The sequence below is a fragment of the Bison bison genome, unplaced genomic scaffold, assembly GCF_000754665.1.
Source record: "Bison bison bison isolate TAMUID 2011002044 unplaced genomic scaffold, Bison_UMD1.0 scf7180017864270, whole genome shotgun sequence".
In the NCBI taxonomy this organism is placed as follows: domain Eukaryota; kingdom Metazoa; phylum Chordata; class Mammalia; order Artiodactyla; family Bovidae; genus Bison; species Bison bison.
Genome location: NW_011494842.1, coordinates 8,130,383 through 8,142,587, shown reverse-complemented (window position 1 = coordinate 8,142,587; position 12,205 = coordinate 8,130,383). Strand labels below are relative to the sequence as shown.

Below are 12,205 nucleotides of genomic sequence, written 5' to 3'. Positions count from 1 at the left end.
ACCCCCCACCCCCCCCACCAATCCTCAATATACAATGAAAACTCTGGTCCCCATTTTAAGTGGATTCACCTTTAGGTGAAATTTTTCTGGTGCCAGCCGTCTCCCTGAGCTAAGCAGGCCCTCTGCTCTCAGCAGCCTAGGAGGAAGGCTGTGTCACAGCACTGATTTTGTATGGAAAGGCAAAATATTTCCTACAATGGTCTGCTCTTTATAGGGACTGGTGTATCACATGTGAAAACGGAGTCCTTTTTCTCTTACCCCCTTAAGAAGTCACTGGGCGGGGGCGGGGGCCAGGGGTAAGAATGAGGACAAGAGCTTGTGCCTGCTTTGCCTTCTATCCGTCATTCCCAGCTGCCAGTCAAGGACCAACACAGCACAGGACAGAACCCCCGGCTGCACTTTCCACATCCTCACTGGCTGGGCCTCACGACCCACCCTGGGACCCCCGTCAGCATTCCTGGGCCACTGAGAAAGGAAGCGCCACAATACAGGCCCTGAGAACAGCTGTGAGACCTCGTGACTCTTTCATCTTGTGATGCAATCCAGTAGTTTTGAAGAATATGGTCAAGGGCCATGCAACAGAAGACTCATCAAATACATCTGCTCAAAAGTCTATGAACAGGGTACACATCCAAACTTCTCCCTACAATTTTAAATAAAAGCATAGGTCTGTACAGACAGTCCGAGAACGTCAGAGCTGAAAAGAACTCATACTTAAACAAACTTCATGTTTCAGATAAGGAAATTTAAATGCTAGGCTGGGGTCAGCAAACTTCTGTGAAGAGTCAGCGAGTAAACAGTTTAGACTCTGTAGGCCATATGGTCTCTGTCACAACTCTTCAACTCTGTTGTAGCACAAAAGCAGCCGCAGACAATACATAAACAAATGTGTGGTTGTGTTCTGACACAGCTTTATTTATGGACACTGGAATTTGAGTTTTACATTATTTTTCACATGCTACAAAAATATTGTTCTTTTGACTTCAACCATTTAAAACTGTAAAAAGCCCACTTTTAGGGGGCTACACAACAGGTGGTAGGTAGATTGGATTTGGTCCCTGGGCCCCAGTATGCTGACCTCTGTCCTAGGCCGCTCTGACACCCAAGTGGAGACTACAGTGTGACATCTTGTTTATTTGTCCTTTGCTTTTCCCACCCACATTGAAGAGTCTGATCTGCTTCACCATAAACTGCACAAGGAGCTCTATCAACGTCTTCTACATTTTACAGGAGTCACATTAAGATCTGTCAGAAACATATGCCAGGCGGCAGCTGAAAGACCACTGATATAATGCTATATTGTGCACTGAACAAAAACAATCAAGAGGAAAATACAATAAATTTGAGCAACTCACTAAATTTGAAAAATAGGCTTTATTTTAATCAGTGGTATTGTATGACATCCTATATGGCATAACTGATTACGGCCAAGTTCATGAATACAAATAAGACAGCATTTTCCTTCATTCTCTCTTTTGTTTCCTGTTCAGAGAAATCAGGAGATGGGAGCACTGTGCTCAGAAACCAAGGAGCTCTTCTTCCACAGGCTCCTCCAGCTGAGTCCGGGCTCCTGGCACATTCAGCCTCTTAACATGTATATGGTCTCATGTGCAAAGACCTTTATGAAAAAAAATATTCAGAGCAGTATTTCTGTAGGAAATCACACTAGCATTTACAACAAAACATGACTGATAAAGTTCACTTGCTGTGGATCATGAGGATTTGAACTGCATATAAAGGAGATGAGGACTTTGCGTTCGTTTTCCTTTAAAGAGGGGGCAGATCTTGGGTGAGGTGTGATCACCATCAGCTGCCTCCTTCCTTCTTGCTCCAGCTGACTTGCGGGTCCTACCCTGTCCCCCTGGAGTGTAGGCAGTGCTGCGCCGTGACAGAGAAATGGAAACATCTTGGCCCAAATATGAGACTGTGCCACACAGCCAACACTGGAAATGGATCTACACTTTCTTCTTTCATAAAAGGCTTAAATATATGGGCCCTTATGATATCACAAGATGACTGAAATTCAGAAAATTATGAAAACAACTCTTCTCCACCCCTGAGGATATTTCATCTTTATAAAGTTGAAAATACAAAATATTAAAATAATTTGCCCTTTCTCCCCATCAAAAGGAATCACATTCTCAAAGGATTCCTGCCATATAGAAAATTCTGAAACAAAATTTTATTTCTCCCCAAACCAAGACCAGGAAGTCAATGTTAAGCTGCCAAGAAGACCCTTTTCCAAAGAAGGGTGGAAAAGATACCTCATCACTTTTTAAAAATAAATCATATTTAGACAAAAGATAGCAAAAAGAGTTTCTGGCCTCATGAGCTTTCATTTTTCACTTTGATTTTTAGCATGTCTTAGTATTGGTTACTGGGAGTGAAGAGAATGACTTGTTTTCCAAAGTCTAAGATATTCCTGGGACAAACCCTGATCTTTCCTGGTTGACGGCTCCCCAAAAATAGTTTGTTGAAAACCAGATGGCAAGAATGGAAATGCTATACATCCATCTGTTCCATTTCTTCATAGTTTTCACATCAAAAGCACCTGGAGTTATCACTTGTGTTCAACACAAAATAGTACTGGGGGCTGAAGAGAGGATGATGTCACCTGCTCTTAGCATCAGCCGAGGTGACACGGGTTCTGAACTACCCATAAGGTCTTCACTGGCAAACCTGCCTGGCACGAGGGCCTCCCGAAGAGAACAGGACAAGCAGCCGTGCATGCTCAAACAGCAAGACGTGCAAAACAGATCATCACTCTGCTAGGAATAAAGAGCACACAGGAGGTACACTGACAGCAGGAACCAGCTTCTGACTACTGGGGCCAGTACTTAAGAAATCTCTGCACTGAAGGTGGGGTATGCAGAGGAATGGCGATGACACCTGGGGGCGGGACAGGGTGAGGGAGGAAGAGAGGGATGTACATCCACGCATGCTCACACACGCACACGCCTTGCCTCCGAAAGCACCGTCTACTCCGGATTCACACGTGGCCGCCTGACAACCTGGCTACTTGCCTGGCTCAGAACTTCATGGCTGCACTCTCTTAACCACACTTTCTCCTCTCCTTTTAAGGCACAAACATATTTAATGGTTCCAGGTATACCTGCTGAGTTCCGAGAACCACACTAAGCAAGTTAGTTACGGCCTAGCGCACAGAAGCCAGCTGGTCCTTTTCGGCTGACACAGAATGAGGGACGGCGCCCCGTGTGAAGCAGCCAGGAGGTGTGAGCCGCCGTGGGATGTGGACAAAGCCGACCCTCAGCATCAAGGCGGGGCCACAGGAGAGGCCAAGATGGCAAAAGCATGACCAGGGTCTGGGATGTTTAATATTTTTTTACTTTGCTTTTAACAAACCATACAAGGTGGCAGCTCTTGCCTGCCTCGCGGCCTCTCATGAACAAGAGCAAGCAGAGGCCGCCACGGAGCATCTGTCACTCCACGTAGAGTCACTGTGATAGTTTGCTCATCATGTTTTACCCTCCCACAAAGTCAGACACACACACACGCACGCACGCACACACACATACACACCCCTTCCACCACGGAGGAAATCTTTGCAACAAGAGGCACTTGAATGATATTTTGAGAGTTCTCATGAAAAGGCCTTCCCCTCACAGTGAAGTGGGATCAACAGAATAGAAACCAGACACTCAAGACTCCATCTCTTCTTGGTCAAGGGGTGGCGGCACAAAGCTGATGACTTCATCATAGGTCAGGCCTAGAAATCAGGAAGGAAAAGTAGGATGTGAGAGTTTAGACATTCACTTTGCTGGGAAGCCACCCTAACTTCTAAGCTCAAGTCCCTTCCCTCCCTGTCCAGGCTACTGGTTCAACAGGCCTCATTGCTTGTGTGTGAACCTGTGACCAAAAGTTCAAGGATGTATATAAAAGAACAATTTTTTGGGTGATCCAGTGCCTCCTCTTTAAAGCTCTCTGGAGAAGATGCTTAAGAGTAGCAAACCAATTATTTGGGAAATGTAAAAAGTCGGACTCTTTGCGACCCCATGGACTATACAGAATACTGGAATGGGTAGCCTTTCCCTTCTCCAGGGGATCTTCCCAACCCAGGGACTGAACCCACATCTCCCGCACTGCAGGCGGATCCTTTACCAGCTGAGCCACAAGGGAAGTCCCCCATATGCTACAGCAACAGATAATCCTGGCTTTGGGATTTAACTCAAGTTCTGGATTTGTGTTTTATGAAAAGAATATGAGACTGGGTCTAGGAGACCTGGGTTCCATTTCTGGCTGTATCCTTAACTAGGTCTAAGCTAAGATATAAGATATAAATGCTCTTCAATGTTCTATTGTTTGTAAAGCTGTAAAGATTCCCTATTCCCTACTTAGCTCAAAGAGATAGTATAAATGCAGAAATTCTGAGAACCTCAAAGCTCTATGCAGACGTGAGGGGCTGTGCACAAAATCAGACCAGACAGAAGCATCTCAAAGGTCCAGAGGGGCGTCATCTACAACAGAGGAACATACTCATTCCACAGAAGAGACCCTCACTGCAAGTTTTAACGAGTTGGATACAACCAGAAAAAACTCCCCCCACCCTCACAGCCTTTGGTTAGTGGCTCACCTAGGAAAGATTCTTAAATCTAGGTTCTCAAAAAAGCAGATGTTCACCCTGCTATGACTTACTTTTCCATTCGTCTATAAGGAGGTCCCTGCTTTCAAAAGACTGATCATAAGGATCAGCCACTGGTTCGTCGTCAGGATCGTGGTACTGGGCGAAGTAGGCATGTGCAAGGGCTTGTGCTGCTGTGATTCTCTTATCTGAGTCCAATACAAGCATCTTCTCCAGCAGGTCGACAGCTGTCAGTACCACAGATGGGAAGGAAAAAAGAAGAGTTTTTAACACATTACCAAAAATTTATGCCTTATTAAGCAAACACAGAGTTTCGATCCTTCATACCCAAACATTCTCCAAAGTATCTGCTCTGAGATATATTATATTTTACCTACTTTATATCTTTATCTATATATACATACATTTTTTGCTGAATCATTTTAAAATAAAATTACAGACATGCAATTTTACCTATAAATATTTCACCATAAAGATGGCTTCCTATACAATCATAAAACTGTTATTACATCTGACAAATATATAATCCTCAAACATCATCTAAAATCCAGGTCATGTTAAGCTTTCTTCAATTATCTTAAAGGTGTTTTTTATATCTAGTAACTTGTTCAAAGTGAAAGTGAAGTTGCTCAGTCACGTCCGACTCTTTGCGACCCCATGGACTGCAGCCTACCAGGCTCCTCTGTTCATGGGATTCTCCAGGCAAGAGTACTGGAGTGGGGTGCCATTGCCTTCAGGATTCAAGTAAGGACCATGCATTGCATTTTGTTGAGTTTCCTTAGTCTCTTCTATTTCTAGAATAATCGCCCCAGCCTCTAACCCCCATTTTCCCTAACTCTGACCTGAAAAGACTTCCTCACAAAACTGTCTTGAGCTATCATGTATCTGTACCCTTGTTTTCCTCTATCCCCTGTATTTCCTGAAAACCCTGGTAAATCTAAAATTTGGTAAGAATTAGGTTAAACATTTTTGGCAAGAATATTTCATAGGTGATGCTGTGTACTTAATGGTACCTTAAGGCCATCTGTCCCATTAATAATGATGCTAAATTTGATCACTGGGTTAAGCTGTTTCTTTTTTGCCTTAAGCAAGTACCCTGTCAGCACTAGGTATCAGTTTCTTTCACTTATAGCTTTCAGCATCCACTGATTTTCCTTCCCAGCAACTATTTCATTAGCTGGGGGTCACAGAATCGTGGTTTTTTTTTCCCATCTAATTCCTATAAATGATGATGTTTTGAGTTTCAGAATGGTAGTGCCTGGGAGGACAAATAATAAAAGACCACAGTTGTCACTTTTGTGAAGCAAAGGCATTTGTGGCTTTGCAAATTCTTGTTTGTTCTTTAAATGTGGGAGGGGGCAGGGATGGTTAGTCAAGGGCTGGGGCAGGGGGGTGGGGGGGGGTTCCTTTTCCTGAAGAGATCCACGCTGTGTACACTGGAGGCTGTAAAAGACCCCCATCCTTCAGGGTCAATTCCAGAGTTGAATTTCTTCTAAATGAGAAATGTGGATTTCCAAGGAATGCAGTAACAAAGTGAATATTTATGTGTCAAGTTCATAAGCTTACACCTTAAAGCACTCAGAAAATTGCCCAGACATATATTCTCTTCTTAGAAACAATAACCTCATCAGGTGCTGTCTCGACCATATGATGAGTCTTTGCCACCCCAGGGTAAAATGACCAACACCTTGATAAATAAGATCAAGGTTAAGAAAAAGATTCCTCTAAGACCTTGACAGATACAAATACAGAAGCATCAAACAGCAACTTAAGTTTTACTTCATGTTTTGAGAATAATGGTGACACATGAAGTCAGAGACGGACAAAAGAGGGCTGTCAGTATTTACACTGTTGGTGTATTCCTGCTGGGTTAACATGCTGGGCACGAGTTCCTGGTCAGGTTACACCATGTTCTGCCTGTAAGAAGAGACTCTTTATATGACGCCAGCATTCGGCAGTGGACTGACGGGTCTGTGTAAATACTGAGAACTGCAGTGCTGGGAAGCAGGTGGCCCAAAGCCTCCTTTTGCAGTCTACAGTGCTAAGTGGTAGCCAGCTTTTTTGAAGGATTAAATGTCACGATTCCAGAGAAGGGGGATGCTTATCAGGATGGAAGTGACCCCAATAAACTGCTGGGACACACATATCCCCCCTTCAAATAAATCGCTTTGAGCCAACCATCAGGAAATCACACAGTGAGTGCCATGTCTAAAACATGAGCTGAGATGATGAAAAAATTCGTAACAGAATGACAGACAAGGAAACTACCAACTTACAACATAATTTCCTAATATCATACAGTACTTAATGACTCAAAGAGAGCTTCTCACAGACCCTTGAACTAGATAATACAGTATAAATAAATCATACAAAGGCAGTGAGAGCAAACCAGGGCAGATACAGACCCAAACCAACCCTGGCAGAATTTTGTATACCCCTGATGAGTCTGTGGATTTATTCTTAGACATGAGAGTGATCCAGCTGAGCCCTGACACATTCTCCATCTCCAAGGCTGACAGGCTCAACACTTCCGAGCATGAGCATCTCTGCTACTGTAAGAATTATCATAGGAACACTAAACCGCTCTTCCGCAATCACTGTGGGTAAAGTACTTAGAAAGGTAAAGCCACTTAGCCTTCACTCCAACTTCTGAAGAGGCTGTCGTCAGCTCTCAGAAGGATGAAACTAAACCCGAGGCACAGCTGCTGGGACCCTTAAGTGGAGGAATGACCGAAACTGAGATTTAAAAACATACTACTGAGATACAACTTCAGAAAAATAAGAAGGTTGATTGTTCTATTATCACAGCATTGCTCCACTCTCGTCATAGGGAGGGCCATGTCTGATTTTTCTGTTGTTCAGTCCCTAAGCTGTGTCCGACTGTGACTGAAGCAGGGCAGGCTCCTCTGTCCTCCACTATCTCCTGGAGTTTGCTCAAGTTCATGTCCATTGAGTTGGTGATGCTATCTAGCCTTCTCATCCTCTGCTGCCCCCTTCTCCTTTGGCCTTCAACCTTTCCCAGCATCAGGGGCTTTTCTAATGAGTTGGTTCTTTGCATCAGGTGGCCAGAATATTGGAGCTCCAGCATCAGTCCTTGCAATGAACACCTAAGGACTGATCTCCTTTAGGATGGACTGGTTGGATCTCCTTGCAGTCCAAGGGACTCTCAAGATCTTCTCCAACACCACAGTTCAAAAGCATCAATTCTTTGGCGCTCAGCTTTCTTTATAGTCCAACTCTCACATCTGTACTTGACTACTGGAAAAACCATAGCTTTGACTAGATGGACCTTTGTTGGCAAAGTGACGTCTCTGCTTTTTAATATAGTGTCTAGGTTTGTCACAGCTGTCCTTCTAAGGAGTAAGCATCTTTTAGTTTCACGGCTGCAGCCACCGTCCACAGTGATTTTGGAGCCCAAGAAAACAAAATCTGCCACTGTTTCCACTCCTATCTGCCAGGAAGTGATGGGACAGGATGCCATGATCTTAGTTTTTTGAATGTTGAGTTTCAAGCCAGCTTTTTCACCCTATTCTTTCACCCTCATCAAGAGGCTCTTTAGTTCCTCTTCACTTTCTGCCATTAGAGTGGCAACAACTGCATATCTGAGGTTGTTGATTATTTCTCTGGGCAATCTTTGAATTCCAGATTATTTTTCATCCAGCCTGGCATTCTGCATGATGTACTCTGCATGTAAGTTAAATAAGCAGGGTGACAATATACAGCCTTGTCATACTCCCTAACTTTGAACCAGTCATTTGTTCCATATCTGGTTCTAGCTGTTGCTTCTTGACTTGCATACAGGTTTCTCAGGAGACAGGTATGGTGGTCTGATATTCCCATCTCTTTAAGAATTTTCCATGGTTTGTTGAGATCCACACAGTCAAAAAGGCTTTAGCATAGTCAATGAGGTAGAAAGTACATGTTTTTCTGGAATCCTCTTGCTTTCTCCAGGATCCAATGAATGTTGGCAATTTAATCTCCAGTTCCTCTGTGTTTTCTGAACCCAGCTTGTCCATCTGGAATTCTTAGTTCACGTACTGCTGAAGCCTAGCTTGAGTGATTTTGACCATGACCTTGCTAGCATGTGGAATGAGCTCAACCGTACAGCAGTTTGCATGTTCTTTGGCATTGCCTTCCTTTGGATAGCACTGTCCCCCATCTTTTCCTAGAGTCAGGGGATTAGAACCTCAGGCAATGCCACTTTTGGGGACCAAAAGAAGTACACACCAGCCCCCAGTTTTAAGGAACAAAGCAGCTCCTTTTCAGCCAAGGCAGCAGACAACTGTCATGTCCCTTCGCCAAAGACCCTGGAAACGGTGGTGACAGGAAGGAAGATGGAGCCATTCTTCAAAGCTTCATGGAGAAGAGAGAATGGCTAGGTGTCTGAAGGCAAAAGAGGACGGGGAAGGGAAGAGGACGCGAGGGCGACAGGCTCGGCAGCACTGGGGAGCCGCAGGCAGGGCGCGCCACACTGCGGGGCGCCCGTGTGGGGCGCCAACCACCCTCTGTGCTTCGGCTGTTTCCAGCCTCAGCACAGACTCCGCCAACAACGGCAGTGGTGACCGGGTCACAGGCTTCCCTCAGCTTCTCTTCCGTGTCCCTCAGTCTCTTCTCCCAGGGTTCCCATTGCTTTCTCTCCTTTCTTCACTGTTTCCGCTTACTTCCTCCATCAAATTCTGTGATCATATATTTATAAGCATGTCATGAGATAAACAGCCTGACAGCACAAACATGGATAATACAGCACTATTTATCACCTTCCGAGATTTCATTAACAGTACTATATTAGTCCAGAGGATCCCTAACTACGTCACGGCCAATTCAATATCCACAAGACAAGGATACAGTCAACTTACCCAAGGGATTGGCACCAATAAATACATTTGCAAAGTTCATCTTCGGCATCTGGGTCAAAGACTGAATGTAGTTTCTTGCCTGTAAAACAAAGGGTTTTCAAAATGGTTTTGTTCAATATTTTTACTGCTCTCAAAGATTCCTGGTCCTGTCACAGAGCAAGTGTTAACTGACAAAGTCTGCTAGCGTCAATGTTTATGAATGTTGTGGATATTCATCACAGACTTCTCTCTCACTGCCATCCTAACCTTCTTATTTACCATCATCATCTTTATTTATTCCTGCTATCTCCCAGTTAAAATTTCAAGTGAACTAAAGTGCTAACCAGCTAAGTTCCCTTTCATTAGCATTCTGGTCACACGATCAGAAGTTTAAAATTATTAGGCCAAGATATCTAAGAAGTAGCCCTTCCTGAGACAGTCTTCCTAAAAAAGCTGAAGTTGGCATAGGGTTTAGTATTCCCAAAGAAAGTCTAAGATCAACCATCTTTTGATGAGCTGATCTCAGCAGGGACTCTCAGTATATTAAAAGGATGTCAGTATTAAACCTTGTCAACAAAATATTTTTGGTAACAAGGAAATAAACATAAGCTTTATATTATGCTAAGAGGTTCAAACACATTTAAAAAAAATATTTAACCAACTTAATAAGAGTAATAAAGAATAGTGGATTATAAGTTACACAGCTTAGGCAGAAATCTTTCCCCTACCACTTATGAGATACATCTTCTTGGGCAAGTCTTAACTAGCATATCAATGACCTCATCTGTAAAATATTAGTATTATTATTAGATATCAGTATTTGGCTTGCCTATATCATATGGTTATCCTGATACTCAAGCAAGATAAAACTAGTGGGAGAGCTTCCAAGTAAAAATTTTGACACAAAAGAACATTTATATACAAATTCAGATTTTATAATGTTTGGTTCTTGGGGTGGGACAGACCTGAATTACTTACTCTCTTTTAAGTCCTGAGTTCTTCATCTATGAAGTGGGATTAACATCAGTGCCAACCTCAAAGGGCTGAAGGGAGGACTTGTGATAACAAACCAACAGCCTCCTCAGCACCGTCCTTGGGTTCAGAGGCGGAGCTCAAATAAACCTCAACTGCTATCACTGTTGCCTTTAGAAAGGAAAGCCTGCTCTCATTTTCTAAGGATGCTTCAACTGGATAATTTCTGGACTTTATTCTAAAACTCAAGGTGCTAAAATACTTTCAAGGACTGATAGCTCTTAATAAAGGCAAAAATAAAAACTGGTCTTGAGAATAATCATATAAATACAAATGGTTCATAAATGTGTGCTTCACGTATTAGCTATTAAATCTATGACCTTCCCTGTTTCATAGAAAAAAAAAAAACTCATGATCAGTCTGAATAGCTGAGATAAAACTTCTTTAAATCTAAACTACCTCCTTGAAATTCCTGTTTTTAATACAGCTCAACAGTAAAGGTATATATGTATCTTTATGTACATGTGTATACACAAACACATAACAAGGTTAGAAAAAGTTCTAGCTGCTAGGGCAACTTCATCTTTTTAAATTTTTAAAAATTTACATATATATATAAATTAGATCTCTAATATTAATATATATTAGTTTCAGGTCTGTAACAGTGATTCAAACTTCTTATAAATTATATTCCATATAGAGTTATGTTGTATTTCCTATCCTTGTAGCTTTCTTTTACACATAGTAGTTTGTTCCTCTTAATAACTTCACCTTCTTAAACACCGTGTGCAGAGCAAACAGGAGACGCCCTCTTCGAGAAGCAGCTGAGAATCTTTTTGATTTGAAAAGAAAGCTCTAGGAATTGAACTATTGACAAGCCTGTTATCCCTTCCTACTTGAGCATGCATATAAAAGAAGGGAAAACAGAGGTGAGAGAGACCACGTCATACAGAGAATAGTCTTACCTCTAATAAGATAAATGAAAAGACTACCTGAATAAAGCCATGTGGCCAACCTGATTCCCAAAAAGATTAAGGACATCTGAAAAAGAAGTGCCCCAATCACCTGATGGTAAAATGAGACTTAGATTAAATAGCCAAGCATTGGCAAAAAAAAAGGTACCTAACCCTAAATGTTCAGTTTTCTACATTATTTGCATATTTTATCTTAAATAGAGAACTTTTCAGCATTAGATATTTTATATGTGTTTTTAAATAAAGGCTCTTCTTTTGGTCATTAAGAAAATGGATAAATAGGAAAACATGCTAACGGCCTTCAGTTAATACACCTCCAGTTAAACATTATTCAATGGTAGCACACCCTGACTGTAGGCATAGGACCCTAGGAAAACACAAACCTCCTCTTGAGCACTAAATTCATAAATAACATCATTTTCTATGAACAAGCCTATACATTATATTCTCCATTCACAGGACGTCAAGTGTTGTAATAGCACATAGGCAGTCTTTGCCTTAGTCGCCCTAGAGGCGCATGCAAACATTCAGTGACGTTACAATCGGTGTTGGTTATACAGTGGCAATAAAATGCGAATGTGGCCTTCTGAATTAGATACTCCTGCAGTCAATTTGTTCTCACCTCATGGCTTGGCATCCTGTTAATGAGATAAGCAGGGGGAGTCCCCGTCAGACGCATAATCTGCTGAAGCTGGTTAATATCTTAAGATGCCTAGTCAAGGGCATTGTTAAGCATACAGTGCAAAAAATAACTTTCAACTCAAAAAGTTTTAGAAAAGGCCAAAAAGCCACCCCCAAACAAAAAATCTACTCCCACCCACCCC

General features: G+C 42.4%; 1 protein-coding gene across 3 annotated transcripts in view; it reads right to left on the bottom strand.

The window, feature by feature from the left end:
• Positions 1-894: 894 nt before the first annotated feature.
• MAPK14 (mitogen-activated protein kinase 14) overlaps positions 895-12,205 on the bottom strand; it is a 75,934-nt gene continuing 64,623 nt past the window's right edge. Inside the window, exons 9-12 of one of the 3 annotated variants that reach the window (XM_010848654.1) lie at positions 12,004-12,083; positions 9,457-9,535; positions 4,654-4,827; positions 895-3,727 (exon numbers count right to left, since the gene is read on the bottom strand). In XM_010848654.1, coding sequence (XP_010846956.1) covers positions 3,660-3,727; positions 4,654-4,827; positions 9,457-9,535; positions 12,004-12,083 — 401 coding nt within the window. In that variant the 3' untranslated portion in view covers positions 895-3,659. Of the gene's footprint in view, positions 3,728-4,653; positions 4,828-9,456; positions 9,536-12,003; positions 12,084-12,205 lie in introns of those variants that run through there. The other 2 variants (XM_010848653.1, XM_010848655.1) reach the window with 2 other exon arrangements.